At 27.0% G+C, this 16,492-nt stretch overlaps 8 protein-coding genes across 8 annotated transcripts, besides 17 other annotated features; 5 read left to right on the plus strand and 3 right to left on the minus strand.

Moving 5' to 3' along the window:
* The first annotated feature begins 389 nt into the window (after nucleotides 1-389).
* Nucleotides 390-481: a sequence feature (AT_rich).
* Nucleotides 482-732: 251 nt separating this feature from the next.
* Nucleotides 733-3,324, plus strand: CMU_031540 (DEAD/DEAH box helicase family protein; the record flags this gene model as incomplete). The annotated part of the gene is made up of 1 exon (XM_002142326.1): nucleotides 733-3,324. One exon carries the CDS (start codon nucleotides 733-735, stop codon nucleotides 3,322-3,324), a length of 2,592 nt encoding a protein of 863 aa, XP_002142362.1.
* CMU_031550 (Tctex-1 family protein) lies at nucleotides 3,151-4,175 on the minus strand. The gene is made up of 2 exons (XM_002142327.1): nucleotides 3,902-4,175; nucleotides 3,151-3,790 (listed from the first exon to the last, which is right to left on the minus strand). The coding sequence occupies exons 1-2, from the start codon at nucleotides 4,104-4,106 to the stop codon at nucleotides 3,561-3,563; spliced, it is 435 nt and encodes a 144-aa protein (XP_002142363.1). The 5' UTR covers nucleotides 4,107-4,175; the 3' UTR covers nucleotides 3,151-3,560.
* Nucleotides 4,176-4,336: 161 nt separating this feature from the next.
* Nucleotides 4,337-4,362: a sequence feature (AT_rich).
* Nucleotide 4,363: 1 nt separating this feature from the next.
* On the minus strand, nucleotides 4,364-6,436 carry CMU_031560 (uncharacterized protein; the record flags this gene model as incomplete). Its single annotated transcript, XM_002142328.1, has 1 exon — nucleotides 4,364-6,436. The coding sequence occupies one exon, from the start codon at nucleotides 6,434-6,436 to the stop codon at nucleotides 4,364-4,366; it is 2,073 nt and encodes a 690-aa protein (XP_002142364.1).
* Nucleotides 5,981-6,011: a sequence feature (AT_rich).
* A 210-nt stretch (nucleotides 6,437-6,646) lies between the features above and the next one.
* Nucleotides 6,647-6,672: a sequence feature (AT_rich).
* A 196-nt stretch (nucleotides 6,673-6,868) lies between these two features.
* Nucleotides 6,869-6,891: a sequence feature (AT_rich).
* Nucleotides 6,892-7,172: 281 nt separating this feature from the next.
* Nucleotides 7,173-7,198: a sequence feature (AT_rich).
* A 148-nt stretch (nucleotides 7,199-7,346) lies between these two features.
* Nucleotides 7,347-7,369: a sequence feature (AT_rich).
* Nucleotides 7,370-8,319: 950 nt separating this feature from the next.
* Nucleotides 8,320-8,348: a sequence feature (AT_rich).
* A 229-nt stretch (nucleotides 8,349-8,577) lies between these two features.
* Nucleotides 8,578-9,201, plus strand: CMU_031570 (uncharacterized protein; the record flags this gene model as incomplete). The annotated part of the gene is made up of 1 exon (XM_002142329.1): nucleotides 8,578-9,201. One exon carries the CDS (start codon nucleotides 8,578-8,580, stop codon nucleotides 9,199-9,201), a length of 624 nt encoding a protein of 207 aa, XP_002142365.1.
* Nucleotides 9,202-9,272: 71 nt separating this feature from the next.
* Nucleotides 9,273-9,324: a sequence feature (AT_rich).
* A 195-nt stretch (nucleotides 9,325-9,519) lies between these two features.
* Nucleotides 9,520-9,635: a sequence feature (AT_rich).
* A 51-nt stretch (nucleotides 9,636-9,686) lies between these two features.
* Nucleotides 9,687-9,752: a sequence feature (AT_rich).
* Nucleotides 9,753-10,257: 505 nt separating this feature from the next.
* CMU_031580 (uncharacterized protein) lies at nucleotides 10,258-10,881 on the plus strand (the record flags this gene model as incomplete). The annotated part of the gene is made up of 1 exon (XM_002142330.1): nucleotides 10,258-10,881. The coding sequence occupies one exon, from the start codon at nucleotides 10,258-10,260 to the stop codon at nucleotides 10,879-10,881; it is 624 nt and encodes a 207-aa protein (XP_002142366.1).
* Nucleotides 10,882-10,983: 102 nt separating this feature from the next.
* Nucleotides 10,984-11,041: a sequence feature (AT_rich).
* Nucleotides 11,042-11,056: 15 nt separating this feature from the next.
* Nucleotides 11,057-12,562, minus strand: CMU_031590 (uncharacterized protein; the record flags this gene model as incomplete). Its single annotated transcript, XM_002142331.1, has 1 exon — nucleotides 11,057-12,562. One exon carries the CDS (start codon nucleotides 12,560-12,562, stop codon nucleotides 11,057-11,059), a length of 1,506 nt encoding a protein of 501 aa, XP_002142367.1.
* Nucleotides 11,392-11,429: a sequence feature (AT_rich).
* Nucleotides 11,832-11,854: a microsatellite.
* Nucleotides 12,563-12,956: 394 nt separating the features above from the next.
* Nucleotides 12,957-12,981: a sequence feature (AT_rich).
* Nucleotides 12,982-12,985: 4 nt separating this feature from the next.
* Nucleotides 12,986-13,007: a microsatellite.
* Nucleotides 13,008-13,185: 178 nt separating this feature from the next.
* CMU_031600 (uncharacterized protein) lies at nucleotides 13,186-13,851 on the plus strand (the record flags this gene model as incomplete). Its single annotated transcript, XM_002142332.1, has 1 exon — nucleotides 13,186-13,851. The coding sequence occupies one exon, from the start codon at nucleotides 13,186-13,188 to the stop codon at nucleotides 13,849-13,851; it is 666 nt and encodes a 221-aa protein (XP_002142368.1).
* A 228-nt stretch (nucleotides 13,852-14,079) lies between these two features.
* Nucleotides 14,080-14,137: a sequence feature (AT_rich).
* CMU_031610 (eukaryotic membrane protein family protein) lies at nucleotides 14,136-16,427 on the plus strand (the record flags this gene model as incomplete). Its single annotated transcript, XM_002142333.1, has 1 exon — nucleotides 14,136-16,427. One exon carries the CDS (start codon nucleotides 14,136-14,138, stop codon nucleotides 16,425-16,427), a length of 2,292 nt encoding a protein of 763 aa, XP_002142369.1.
* Between the last annotated feature and the right edge of the window lie 65 nt (nucleotides 16,428-16,492).

Here is a 16,492-nt window from a genome sequence, read left to right on the forward strand (position 1 = left end):
TATTTTGAAATATAGTGGCCTTTTAAGCTAGGATTTCCATTGAAAGATATTGTTTCTATCTCAATCCTTTTAAAATATTTTTGTGTTATATCCTGATATTTATTACTTAAAAGTAGTAAATATTAAAATTTGTGAAAGTATTTACTTGAGTTCAGCAAATCAGAGTAAAGAACTCAACTTTCTATATACCGGTATCTACATGCATGCAATTGTAAGGTAAATTTTCTTACTATAAAAATTACATTTATTTTTATATAGATAGAGGTAGGAAATTTAAAATGTAAAAATTAATGTTTAACATACTGATTTAATATATAAATTATTGCCGTTATATACTTTCACTTTGTATTATGGAATTTGGAACTTTGAATATAGAAAAATAAATTTCCTATAATTTAATAGAATGAAAATTGTAAATTATACTTTAAAAACTTTTTTTAATTTATAAAAAAACTAATTAAGATATTAAATGAATAATTATCCTCAAAAATACAACAGTATGTAATAACCTACAAAATTTTACTGGAACAAGGAGTTTATTTACTGATAATTTTTAGTGTGATTATTTGATATGACAAAGAAATTGAATTTATTTGGGGAACTTTAATGAAAACATTATTGTCTTTTTAAAGTTATCTTACAAAGTACTACTATCCCAATCTTAATGGCGGTATGTCAAAACAGACATTTAACTTCACCTAAAAACTGGAAGTATAGAAAATAAGGAGAAGGATGTCAAAAAAGGAGATTCCCAATATTATAGAATTTAAAGACGAAGTAGATGATATAGAAGATATTGATGGTGATAATGAAAGCATATATACTGATAATTTCAACTCTTATAAGGATCTCGATTCAAGATTATTAAATCAATTAGAAAATCTAGGATTTGTGAAAATGACTAGAACACAGAAGATAGTAATACCGAAAGTATTAACTGAGAAAGATATACTAATTAGAGCACCAACTGGTACAGGTAAAACCTTGTCATTTTTAGTACCTGCAATTCAATTATCACTACTAAAAGATAATAGCAACTCAATAAAACGGAGTAATGGAACCTACATATTAATAATAACACCTACAAGAGAACTTTGTATACAAACCATGAGAACAGCTCAGAAATTAATGCAAAAAATGCCTTGGTGTGTAGTTGGGAGTATATGTGGTGGTGAAAAACGAAAAAGTGAAAAAGCTCGTTTAAGAAAAGGCATAACAATATTAGGTGGTACTCCTGGAAGACTTTTAGATCATATCGACTCAACTAGTTGTTTTAATACAGCAAATTTGAAGACTTTAATTTTAGATGAGGCTGATAGATTACTAGAAGAAGGCTTTGGATCTACTTTTAAAAGAATATATTTACATATAATGAACAATAATAGTAGCTTGTCAGAATACCAGCAGTTGAATACAAAGAAATCTAAGATTGATAATGAGATTGAAGATTATTCTTCAATGTTGTTAAATATTAAACATGATAAACTTAAGGAATTTAATAATAATGAAGCTAACAAAAAAATCTCTAGGCAAGTGATTTTAATATCTGCTACTTTATCTAAACCAGTAGAAGATTTAGCAAGGTATTGTTTAAAAAATGACCCTCAGTGGGTTATACTTGACCAATACAAAGAAATTAAATATGAAAATCAATTGAATGAATACCCAAGTGATTCAAGTCAAAGCAATAAAACATTCAATAGCAATGTAAAGGGAATATTTTCTGTTCCAATAAATTTAAGTCAAGAGTGTGTTATTATACAAGATAAATATCGAATACCAGCATTAATTTCTCTATTATTATCTAGAACAATTAAAAAACAGCGCATAGTTGTATTTGTATCAAGTACACAAGTAGTTGAGTACTATTATGCAATTTTGCAAAGTATACGTTGGCCCTCAGATATATTGATTAAAGGAGGACCTAAAATTAAGAAATTCATACAGATCCTTGAGAATTCAAAGATTGAAAATCAAAATAATGGGGTAAATTGTAAAAGTAAATTTGAAAATCTTAAATATGCAGTAAATAAAGGGAGGCCATTTAATAAGAAAAGATGGAGAAAGAATGATACTAACATTAGTGATGATTCTAGTGATGACTCTAATGAATCATATAATGACTCGTTAAAATATACTAGTAGCTTAGATGACAATCTTGACTTAACATCTAAATCTAGAAATAAATGGCTAACTACAAACACCAGATTAAAGGAATTATATGAAAGTATGTTTGAAAGTTATATATTTCATAACTCAATCCATGATGATGAGTTTAATGATGAAAAAATAATATTAGATAGAGATAATTGTGCTTCGATTTATATGTTACATGGGCATATGGCAAAGGAAGATCGTATTGGACAATTAAAGTCATTTGAAAATAACAAAAAAAGTAGCATATTAATTACCTCTGATGTTGCAAGTCGTGGATTAAATTTTCCTAAAATTGATTTAGTTATTCAATTTGATCCACCACAAAGTATAGAAGAATATGTACATAGAATTGGTAGAACTGCACGCATGGGAGAAAAAGGCACTGGGATAATATTTTTACGACCATCCGAAAAGGAATACATAGATATTTTGAAGACATATGGAATATTAAGCGATAATGAGGATATAATTATGCTAAGCAATACGACTATATGGGAGGGTTTCATTGTATCAAATAGAAATAGTGGGAAGATTGATGATATTCCTGGATTTTACTATTCCATTATAAATAAAATTTTAACATTGGACCCATATGATACTCATTGCGAGTTATTAAATAAGGCTAGAAGAGCATATATGGCATTTATAAGGTCCTATTGTAGTTATGATAATGAACTATCAAAAGTATTTTGCATTAAAAAATTACACCTAGGTCATGTTGCTTCTTCTTTTGGAATAAATGAACATCCTAATAAAATAATTAGTCATATAAAGCTATTGGATGGAGTTAGTATATCATGGAATAATAAATCTAAATTGATGTTGGTAAAAAGTAAGGAAAAGAGAAATGGAATTCAATTAAACTCTGAGATCTCAGATGACTCTACTTATAAAAAAAAAGTTGTTTCTTTAGAAGATGTTAGTAATGTCAAATTAAGCGATAAAGATAGAATTAACAAACCTAAAATAAATAGGAGTAATTTAGAGGAGAAATATAATAAAAAGATTAAAAAGAAGTCAACTAGGGATTCCACCTTGAAGGGAACTAACAAGGTAGGAACAGAGAGAGACCCCAGGGTAAACCCAGATAATTTGGTTGCAATTGATAAAGTACTATCAATTATGAGAAGTAGGAATGAGATATATAATCTTAATGTGAATACTTAATATGTTGGGAATTAAATTAGACAAACTAGTACTCAACAGACCTCGATTATATATGCTATTGAATAAGGATATTATTTTCAAAGTATCTGATTTAAAGCATGAATAATATTAATTCTATAATCCAGCTGATCTTTTTTATTCCTAATAGCTATTTTTCTAACTGTTGATTAATCTTCGGTCCAATATATCGTATTTTATTATTTGATTGGATTCCCTACTATTTCTCTTCATTAAGACTAGTATGCTACACCATATACAACAACTACACAATGTAGATTCTTGTTATCCCAACGATGGGTCACGCTGCCATCATTTGCTTGATCCCAATAGCAAGTTGTGAATAGATGGAAGCCTGCTGGGCTTCTCTGTAGTACCATTACACTAACAATATATTTAAACTTTTCACTCAATTTACGTAGATTATCTAGACAATTGCTAGTTATTGAATCAACCCATGTAGTAACATCTGAAAAATGAATTTCAAGGAAAGTTAGTTATTTGCCACCTAGTGTTTTTATAAACAGGCCTTATTTTCTTAAGGAATGTATATTGCGCTAATTAAAAAAGGAAATCTTACCTGATGCACTGTACTCAGTAGATTGATCTAGTACCGAATTTATTGAATTTACAATACAATCCTGGACATTGTCACGAATAGATGAAAATGACGTTACAGATGGAGTGCCAATGTTTGAAGATGCAATATCTAACTCTGCACCAGTATTAGGAGTTGTTGACTGTACTGCTTGGTCCCCTGCCGTTGTAGGATTAACACTAGACATTTCAGTAATATTTTTTAAGTGTTGGTTAAATTAATACTTAAAGAGTATATATTGAAAAATCTATAATTGCCACACCAGTATCTTACAATGATTTAACCCACAATTACTAACCAAATATCTAGCGCCTTAAATATACTTGTACGATACGTTAATTAGTTGTGAGTAGCGCCACTGATATTTAGCTGACTAATTATCCAATTAAGAAGAGCTTATTAACAAATCTATGCACCTATATAATTATTAAATTAAATATTAACTCAATTATTCCCCAAAAAAGGATTACTATTACCAATATTATTAGATGGTAGTGAGGTTGACAACTGACTTGTAGAACTCCTATATGCCAAAGTGTCTATTCTCTTAACTATATCATTGAATTGATCACTATATTCTTGTGGAAATTTACCGTTTATTTTTGGGTAATCTTGATACCCTGACAGTATATTAGGATTTTTACTGTCATTGGTTGATATACACTGATTTTTAACTTCCTCTCTTAATGTATCTACTTCTTTCTTGTGAGTTATCATGAATTCCTCCAGCAACATCTTCTTCTCGTCCTCGAATATCAACTCTTTTCTTTTCATTTCTATTTGTAGTTGATCAATTATATTTTTGTAATGCTCTTTTAGTTCTGTTATTTGTTCCTCATATTTTAATTGCGTACTTAATAATTCACGATCCTTATTGTTTTCTACATCTATTAGTACATGTTCAAATTTCAATTTCATTGCCTTTATTGAATGATCTTTTTCTTTAATATTATCAGACATAACTTGTTTATATTTCTGTTGCATTAAACTTAATTCTAGTAGATGGTCAGATTTCAACATTTCTATCTTCCTCTTATTTTCTTGCATTAGTTCATTTATTTGTTTATCATGTGCTTCATATATATTTTCTTTTTCTTTAATAAAATATTCATTCATCTTATCAATATACTCTTTATGGCTCATTACCATCATTTTTATCTCCATTTCATGATCTTTTTGCTTCTCAAGTAATCTTTCTATATATTCATTTCTAGTACGATCATGAAGGCCATTGTATTCTTGAGTTATTTTCATTATTCCCTCACAATAATTTTGAGCATCCTTATATCTTCCATTCCGTACTAGACATAGTTCATATGCTGAATCCACTGTAGATAATGGCCCATTTAATATACATTCTTTATCTAAATTTATTTGAAATTCTTCATTACATATCTCATTGTTTTGACCAATTTCCCCTTCTGATCTACTGAATTTTTCAGCAATCATTAAATTAACTACTTTACTTACTTTATTAAGTTTTAAAGATTGATTTCTAGCTGGCAAATCATTATCTCGTATTATCATTTCTAAATTAATTTCATTTTTTAACTTTTCATCTTTAGATCTATTACTTCCCTTTAAGTTTTTTATTTCTCCAATATACTGATGTTCCTTAATAGCTCTAGATTTTTCTAATATCCTAATTGCATGAGATAGTTTTATATTATCTTGTTGAACAACATTGTACGATTTTTGCAATTTGTTTATATATTTCTTTTCATTATTTTTCTCATTTACAAGTAAAAGGCAATACCCTAAAATGGCTTTCAGTTTGTTTACACTTTGTAAACTAAACTTTATGATATTTATACTAGGAGGATCTTTATATAATAAAAGTTTATTACTTGTATTAGATTGAGTAGCTTTAGACAAGCCACCTGTTCTGACTTCACCAGTTGCATTAATCACAGAAGTTTTTGATATTATCTTATCATATGTAATCAACCACTCCTTAATATCTTCAGCTACTACTTTAAAATCATATTCACACCCCATGTTTATTATATTTGTCTTCTCTTGATTCTTAGAAATCTTGTCTAATATACTGATAACACTCTCTATATTTTTATTAATTTTCTTATTATATAAAGGCACTCTTTTTTCAGTTTGCAAATTAGATTCTAGTGATGGTGTTGTAACATCATCATCCAAACTTCCGACTGTCAATACTCCACCCGATATTTCAGACTCTGATCTAGATTCTATTTCACTGTCACTATTGAAAAATTCATCTGAATGACATACTTCAGGTTTTAATCTTCTTGTATCAGTTGTAAGAGCCATCTCCTTAGCAAATTTAAGCTCTCGACGCTTCATATTTGCCAATTCTGTTTTAATTATTGCTTTTGCATTATCCGATTTCAAGCATTTATTCTCATATTTATTGGATAGACAATTTGATATAGGATGTGGAGTAACATCTAGTTTTTCAGAACCACTGTTAGATCTATCAAACTCATATTCAGCACATTCATCCACTTGCTTTCTTCTTTGATTAGAGTAAGATGTGTGCATTATAAAAAGGCCAGTTCTTATATAGTCAAGTCAGAATTATTTATAATTTCGATTCATTTTTATTTGTTTTTGTTTACTTTTCTTAGAAAAGTTATTCAATATTAGAACCTTGGTAAATTAACTGCCCACATGGCAAGTGCGCTGCAACAATGTCAAAGTCTCCACTAAACACCTTACATCTTTAGGAAACTTTTAAAGAGTATAGTAAGGAAATATAATTTATTTATTATATTTTTGTACCTCTATAAAGATCCTCCTTACTTTAACTTATGTAATGTCTACATATCACTAACTTATAGAAGTACTTCAGTCTACTGGGCTATAAATTTAGTATTTGTCCTGCTTTCTTTTTGTAAACTAGTGAATTTTTACTTTATTTATTAGTTATATATACGAATAATTCACTAAATATTACTCTTATTTTGAGAATACAATAAATTTATTTATATTATTTACAAGAATACATATCTATATTTACATGCATTAATTACATGCATTAATTACATGCATACTACTTGCATTTCCCATGTGGATCTAACCAGATTCTTTATTTTTTTTCTTTTAAAGCTAATAAATATTAAGCTAAGTAAATCAAAGTAACAAGTTCTAAGGAACAGATAATAAGATTGAATATGTTAGAACCAATAATAGTTAGACAGCCAGATGGTGACTCTAAAATAGGTAAGTAATGGAGATGAGTAAATGTCCAGAGTAGCATTACTTACTCCTATAACTGAATTATAAATATTATATTTAAATTTACAAAAAAGTTGCACTACTTTATTTTTAGGTATTCCACCTGAATTGGACTTACTTCTAGCATATTCTATAAGTCGAAATCCTATAGTGGAAATGTGGAATATAAGCACTGTAACTATCGAACAGCTTAGATGGATATATTTCAAACATGAAATTTATTTTTATATTTTTTTTGTGCTAAGTCTACTATTTGAATCAATCTTCATACCTCCTGCTGTGAGTGTGCTTGCCAGTGTATTCAAATATGGAATAGTAAGTAAACTATTTATAGTTAGTATGCTAGTTATACAAGTTATCTTCAGATTATTTACTATTTAATTTGAATTATAGATTGAGAATCATTTTCCAATCTTGGCTGGAATTATCTTTAATGTCATATTTACGTGTATTCTTACAACATTGTCTATAATAAATATATTTAAACGTTCACCATTGGTAAGTGGCGATATTTTTAAGGGTTAACAAAATAATTGTTTCACATTTTAATATCCTGACTTAGATATGGAAATTATTTACATTTATTACAGCTTTATGGCTTTTGTGGCAATTAATATCACCTATTATACAAGGACGCTATTATATAATAGTTATTTCCACAAGAGTGGTATCTGCCATATTAGCAAGATTTCTATCAAAAGCACTCAGCAAAATGCTTTCATTGTGAAGTATTAGATATTTGTTTAGCTTGGTTCTATAGGATATATAAATTATAGCCATATTCTAAGATTGTGTTTTATGAAACAAGAAGAAATTTAATAAATCATTGCATATTTTAAATGTTGATCTAATGTAAATGTATCGCGATATCTGGAATTAAATACCTAATAATTGGAATTTATGAACAAAAAAAAAGTATACTTAATTATATAAACTTTAAATTATAGTCTTGGATACTAACCTCTAATTTGTCAATCAAATTGTTATTGTCTGAGATTCTCATTGCAATTAATTTTAATATACCCAGTTCAGAATGGTTAATGTGAATACATTTATATTAGTATTTATGATCTTTCGGCTTAAAAATAAATATTGAGATATATATACTAGGTGAGATATATAAATTTGACCATAAGAAGTTTGAAAAAGATGAGCAGCATTTGAATATCAGTAAAAATGACAGTTACAATATATTTAAACAAAAATATATATATATCACCTATTCATTATTTAAAATAAAATGAAGATAAATACAAAACAATTCTTTATAGATGACAAGGGCAAAATTCTACTAGAGAAGTTAGTACTTGGTTAATAACTTATTATAAAATATCTAATGAACTTGGTATATGGGGAGTATTTCATAGTTTAGAAAATACCGCAATGCTCAAAGGCGGATTAAGGCTTCTTTAAATTATACTTGTAACATAGTATACATGCTTAACATGGATGAAAATACCAAGTTTATGGCAAAAGAGAAATATTATATATTGTTGGAAGATAACGACTTAACTAAGGATTTTCAAATATATATTACTGGCAAAATGTCAAACATAGCAATTATACGTAACTCATCCAATATGTCAACTTATGAACAAAATGAGTGGCTTATAGGATATTGCAAGATAATTATGACAAAATTAATAAATGATGCCTATAAGGTAAAACTAGAAGGATATCAATATGAAGATACTTCGGAAGGTTCAAGTATAGGTTACTGTCTACTATTATTACCAAGAGATTTTGATTATAAAATTAGAGAATCACATGATTGGCTGAAATATAAATATATGAAGAATGTTATAATTATATATGTAGATGTATTGGATGATTTATTGAAAAGTAATGAGAACTTACAGGAAAAGAGATCTTTATTTGAAGTACTGATACGCACTCATGAATTACCAGAATTTAAGTATTTAAAGTTCATAATTATACATCAATTTTCAAGATTTATTAATCAAAAATATATAATAAACGATAATAAACCATTAGTATCATCGATATTATACTCTTTACTTGAAAATATAGATGTATATAGTCAGATTAAATTTGTTGTTATTGACTAGAAAAAATACACTTTTAATTGGGAATTTTGTGAAATTATTTCACTTTGCTAATGTTAAATAATAATGGTAACATTTAAAAAAAATTATTATTATTGAATAATTTGTAATATATTTTTAATTTATCGCAAAAAGAATACTAGTGAAATATTTCTAATGTTAACCCATTAAAGCCAATACTCCATTTCAATTATATAAGACTAATTATGAAACTATTAGAAAATTAGGTAATAAAGAATTACTTTAGAAATTTTAAGAAGTAATTTTAATTTTATTATCTTTGCACACTTTCCAAATAATGGTAATTGAGAATAGTGCTACTTTTAATTTTTAAACTATTTTTTGGAATTATATAATCTATATTAAATTTAAAAAATGGTATATTTTTAATATTGAAAGGCTTATAATAATAGTAAATCTATTAATAATATAATTAACTTCACATTCAATATTTAAAGATACCCTATCTACAAACAATATTATTATGGATTTAAATATATTAATGTACTATTTACACTTATATAAATAAATCAAAGTATATAATATTAATAAAAGTAAGTCCGAAATAGTGGAAATTGACTGTTATAAACTTATATTGATTATTTCTTAATAACCTAATAAAATTCATTAAAATGAAGTTGTCTGTTTCCAATTACTTTTATTATAGATAGAAATAAGTAAAGATATAAAAGAAAGTTACAATAAAATACTTCATAATAGATAAAAGTTTAAATTTTGTAATAGGTATTAAAAAAGTATAAATCACTTTATAATATTTAGGCTATTGTTGAAATTGCACCCTACACACGTGTGTTAGTTATCTGCACACAATATAGTGTTACTCTAGAATAAAACTATCTCGAAATTATTGAGACCAAATATAAATATTTCATAAATAAAGGTTATTAGAGGATAAAAAAGGAAATAAACTGAATCTAAACTCAGAATAAGCTCAAAAAAGATATAGAAGATTTAGGTGAAAACTAGTTTAATATACTAATGCCAACTTTATTTTAAAATATATACTATATATTGTGGATATCTGATTGTTTTACTAAAATGGCATGTTTATGTACTTTTTTAAGTACAAAGTTTAAGGCTTTTTTGTCTTACTTTTTACCAATGGTTTATGGTATAACATTATGTAGTGTGGCATGGTTAAAAGTAATGTCACCTATATTTGTTGCTGTATGCTTAGCATTTGGTTCAGTTGATGTTATCACATCTATAGTCGGTATGATTGGAATATTATGCCCATCAGAATTAGCAATAAGATCAACATTTCCTTTATTAGCATTAGAAAATTTGGTAACATTCTTAATTGCGTTTGCATTGTTGATTGAAACCATTAAATATAAAGAGTATACTAAAGACTATATGATTCTGGATTTTAGTGTTGGACTTACTATTTCTTTTGTATTAATTATTAGTACATCACTCAGTTTTTTATGTATTTGGGCTATATCAGATTATCAAATTGATATTGAAGCACTTAATATGGTTAAAGAATGGAAGGAGGTAAACTTTAATAAATCATCTACAGTGGTAAATCAACCACTATTACCAAGGCAATCCCCTCCAATTAAACGTTCTATCAATTTAAATTCTCAAAGTAAGAATGAGAACGATGAAAATTCAAATAATACAGTTATATCAATTTTAGAAAACAGTACAAATAACTAAACAAGATGTCAATAAACTACTGAAATGAAATTAAAAGAAATGTTTTATACAAAAACAGATATTAATAGTATAGTAAGATATATAATAAAAGAGTACAATAAGTATAAATTATTTTAAAATGACTTTCTTAATTAAATAAATTATTAATTATAATTATATTCACTAATAACACCTCTCATAGAATATTTACTGAATATTTACATCTATCCCATGGACATAGTGTATCATTCAGTTGTTTTTCACAAAATTGACATAGTGTATGGCCACAAGGATGTAATGATATGATGTTAGTTAAAGGATATATTTCACAACAGATCGGACAAGTAAATGTTTTATCTTGATTACAGGGTATATCATTGTTATTATAATTTAGAGAGTTATTTTCAAACGAATCTGTTGGTATTGAATCAATTTCCAAAGATAATTGTTTACCTTTACATTTCGTAGACATATCACCAGGCATATTGCTTGTCATGCTATCAGTATAATTATTCTCTTTTAAATTACTACAATTAATATAAGTTGAATTATTTATATTTTTTATATAACTAGATGCCAGGATAGAATCAATGATCGATTTAGCATATAAACACTTCGAGTAAGTATTTAGAGGATTATTATTATCAGCAATGATTGAATAGATTGCTTGTTCTACTTTATTCCTGTCATTAGAACTTAATCCAGATTGAAAGTTATCTTGATCTTGTTTAATTATTGTATATCTCTTTTTCTTAAGTGTTTCTGTTTCTCTTAAAAACGGTATAGAAATAGGTGATGTTAATAGCTCCATTCCTTGAGATCTTGACTTCCCAGATTCACTTAAAATATTGGTTGAATAACTTCTTGATCTAATTTTTTCAAAATTGGATAAATAATCTATATTATGGCTTATTAATGCCAAATCTAATTCATTACTTATAGTATTTTTTATATTTGAGCTTTTTATTATAGATGATGATGATGATGATGATGACAAATTTAATTCTACTTTATTATTATTGATCTCAGTTAAATTAGAACAATTATTATGTATCTTAATATCTTTAGTTATTTCTGTCTCAACATATTTATATTCTTGTTTTTTGCACTTTATAAGTAATTTGTATAAATAGTTTGCTTGCTCTGAGTTATTAAAAGAAAAGTGTACAAAAGCTGTTTCTTTCTGCAGACCATATTCAGCCTTTATATTTATATATGATTCATCTGGTAATATCTTAATATTAATATCTGTAATGAAATCAATGGGAAATAAATAGGCATGATTTCCTCTGTTACTCAAAGTTATCTTAGTAAGGAAATCTAATAATTGACCATTCCAATATAAACCATAGGCCTTTTTAGTATCTGTTAATTTGACCATTTCTAATTTCCCTTTACCTATATTATCACCACAAAATCCGAGATTAATATCATGTACTTCATATATACTTCCAGTAAAATCAAAATGCTTATACAAATAATTTCCAAGAATAGACTTTACTTTGTCAGTAAAAGAAATCTCTTCCACAACCTTAGCCCCATAGATATTTAATTCTCCACTATTACCATTATCTTCATTAGAGACTTCAGCTAAATCTTCATAAAAGCTAACCCCAAATGAATTTGTACCTTCTATATTTTCATCCAAATTTGAAATATCAACCAGATCGCCATCTGATACTATATCTGTAAAACTTAACATCAGATATCTGATTTATTTGATTAATTACATTATTTTATTACCCCTATTATTTGGTAAAATATTTCAATTGTAACTAGAAAAAATGTGGGAAATTTTTTAAAAAATGATGTAGTAGCGCCATTTATATGCATGTATAGTGCCGGTATTAGAAGCATGCAAGCGGAATAATATATTGCATTTGCTACAGGTTCTTAATAAGATATACTAGTGCAAATTTTAAAGTTAAATTAGAATATTCTTAAAAACCTTGAAGTTTTGTACCTTATAAAGTATGATAATTCTGTAATATATCTTAATTTACTTTGAAGACAAATAATTAAGTTTCTTATAATCAATATTGTGAATACGTGGCTTATATTACATTACAATAGTAAACATTTCAAACATGTTCTACTATAAATATAATAAAATTATTTAAAGTACTATATATATATATATATATATACTTTAAAGGATCGAAAGTATTGTAATTGAAGCTAATAAGGCGCTTCCGCATATAATCAGTGTAACAATATAGCCAGTAACAATCTTAGGGGCTGTCTTCAATCCCGGGGTACCTACATCACATATTTTTTTCTTATAATAAAGAGATAATATAGACATACTACCTAAGTACAAAATAAATGTCAGATAAGAGTAGTGGGAACAGTATAATTGACGACTCTTTAGGTAATGCAGCAATTTTACCTAGAGCCGTTATAGATGGTAGTAAGTTAATACTACGCCTTAAGAAGGATGAGAAACTAAGCTATGAAGCTCCTACAAAAATTCTATTTTCTAATATGGCTTTGAAAGTTGAACACTCAGTGTGGTGGTTAACTGATGTCGTACTTTCAGAACCTAACAATTTGATTGTATTAGATTCAGCTGCGCCTGAAATGCGCTTTTTCCCTGTTCCTATGAGAAAATTTGGAATTCTATATACCAGAGAAGGTGTTGGGCACGTAATTACTGGTGATATAACGAGAGCCCGAATTAGTAGCCGATCAATCCCTTATAAAAATTGTAATAAATTTGAATATACTCCAAGACAAAGTGCCAATACAAGTGATGATATCGATGTTATTTACTTAAGAGGTGATGATAGTTTTATACGTTATACTTTACAACCTAATGAACATTTAGAACTTTCAGCAGGTGCAGTTATTGCATGGACTGCTGGTGTGACATTTACTTTTAAATCATTTTGTTGCTTAAAATTTGTTACTGCTGTTGTAGGTGATCCAACAAGTGTTTCTACTGTTTGGATTGCCTTCCATAGACCTAGAAGTTTCCATCAACATGGTTAGAACTATAAGTTATACTAGTGTCTGTGTCATTAACACTTTCTTAGTTCTTTTTTTTTTTATAATAAAGGATTGTTAATGTGAATATAATAGTATAAGTACATAGATAAAAAAAAAGATATCTCACGTATTGAAAATATGTAGGTACCGATTATAATTTAATCCAGTATAAACGATAGGCGGTGATAGTATTGTTTAGGACTTTCTAAAGATCTCAAACAATTATAGAACTAATAATAAATAATATTAGAGTAATGAAATAATTAGTTATATAAATTAATATAAATATGCAAGAAAATAGTTCAGATATTAGTAGCAACTTATCAATAAAAAGTAATGGGACTATGAACATACCTGCAAATTATACAACAGAATCTACAAATAGCAGTGATTCTGTTAGTATTTATTCAGAAATTGAGTATTTATCTGAAATAACCACTAAGGATAGAAATATATTGTCAACAATTAAATTTATATGGTCTGAAATAAGAAATTATTCTACCGAAGAAGATATAGATCAAAATATTGAAGACAATGATGATAATTTAAATTATAAAGAATTTGAATCAGTAGATAATTTTTTTCTAAATAAAGATTTAAATGGAAAAGTAACATTTGATGATACTGATCCATTTGATGGTATGAAAATACCTAAAAATACTTTAGAGGAAGTAATACAAGTACCTAAAGGGATTGAAAATGCTATTCAATTATCTTTTTTCGTATGTTTGGATTCAATACTATATGATTTAACATTTTTGTCAATTAATGCATCTATTTTTATTCTTAAGATATTACTTATACTAATTATAACACTATACAGATATATATTTGGTATATTTAAAATGAGAAGTCTTAGTTTTGATGAAAATACTTTAAGTAAATGTTCAATTAAGCATAGGACTCATACGTGGGAATTTTCAACACCAAAACACAGAGAATCATGTTCAGTGATAGATGGACAAAATAGTGATTTAGATCATTGCAACATATCCAATAATATCAATTTCTCATCTAGAAATAATACTATGTCAAAAAACTTAAATAACTGTGTTCTAACTAATAGAGAAATATCTCCCCAGAAATCCTTTTGTGGATCTCTTAATTGCACTAAAGAATCTGGAACTCCAAAGTTAAATATAAGTTTATTTGGATATATAAAAGGTATTTTTTTAAAAGATACAAACAGCTCAAATAGTGAATTAAGTTTGGATAACTCCTTATCTTGTATTTCAATATCGAATCCTTCATGTATAAATGATTGGAGCATATCATATCCTTATTTAACACTATCACCAACTGAAATAACAGATATAGGACGATTTTTAGTCCTTGTAGTTGATATTTTTTTATTTGGCATGATAGATATATCATATTTTTACCACTATATAAGAGGTCAAAGTCTCATGAAATTATATGTGATATTTAATATGCTAGAGGTATTAGAAAAGTTGTGGCGTTCACTTGGCAGAGATCTTGTTGATTCATATTTGGAAAGTATAATTATAATATTTTCTAGATATAGGCTAATATCACTACCTACTAGAGAAACAAAGGAAATAGTATCTCCCTTTTTATTATATATATCAGTTTTAGCTTATGTATTTATACATTGTTCAATTCATATGATTCGTGGTCTAGCTCTAAATATCTCAATAAACTCTTCTGAATATACAATGTTTCTAATTGTAATAACTAATAATTTTTCAGAAATCAAATCTACCGTATTTAAAACATACAATTCAGTCTCACTATTTTCTATTGTAGCAGCTGATGCAATTGAAAGATTTCAATTGTGCTGTGATGCATGTATAGTATTCATTAGAATGTATTCAGCTACTAGATTACAAGCAAGTTTATTATCTATTTCTGTTACTGGATGGCTAATTATTGTATATATTGTAGAAGTTTTTATAGATTGGATTAAACATTCATTTCTTGTAAAATTTAATAAAATTAAAGCATCATGTTATAATGGATATGTAGAAACTATAGTTGGAGATCTGCTACTTGTAAGAGGTTCTAAAGCTGCCCTCAATTTTATGAGGAATAGTACAAAAAATTCTAATATTAACAATTCAAGTATACCAAATTTTAAATATAAAGATGATAAGGAATTACAAAATTTACACTCTAATTTAGATCATATAAAAGTGGATAACAATGTTTTGTTTAGTAATTTTGATAATGTAAATAAAAGCGTATCACATCAAGGTTCGCTTGGCATATTTAAATCTAATACTATTGGGTTAGATGTTGACGTATCTTTAACTCAAAAGAATTATAAAAAAGATGAAATAACATTTATTGCAAATGATTTAAGGAATATATATTCATTTCCATATATTCCAGCCAGACGTATTGGTTTTATGTCTTTACCAATGACAGTTTTATTTATATGTGTTATTCCATTTAAGCGTTTATATTCATCAGTTGGAATTGGTTTTATATTTACTTTTTGGCTTTTTTTGGTATTGATTAAATGCCTCTCATCATTAACTCTTGTTTCATTTGCACGTAGTCGTATTGAAAGGTTACAAAATTGGAATACAGACTTCCATAAAATAAGTGGATTATAGTAATACTTGTGATATTTTATGTAACGATACTTATTTGTATTTCGTTTTTCATATGTAATTGAATA

This window comes from Cryptosporidium muris, genomic scaffold (assembly GCF_000006515.1).
Source record: "Cryptosporidium muris RN66 scf_1106632373433 genomic scaffold, whole genome shotgun sequence".
NCBI classification, from domain to species: Eukaryota; Apicomplexa; class Conoidasida; order Eucoccidiorida; family Cryptosporidiidae; genus Cryptosporidium; species Cryptosporidium muris.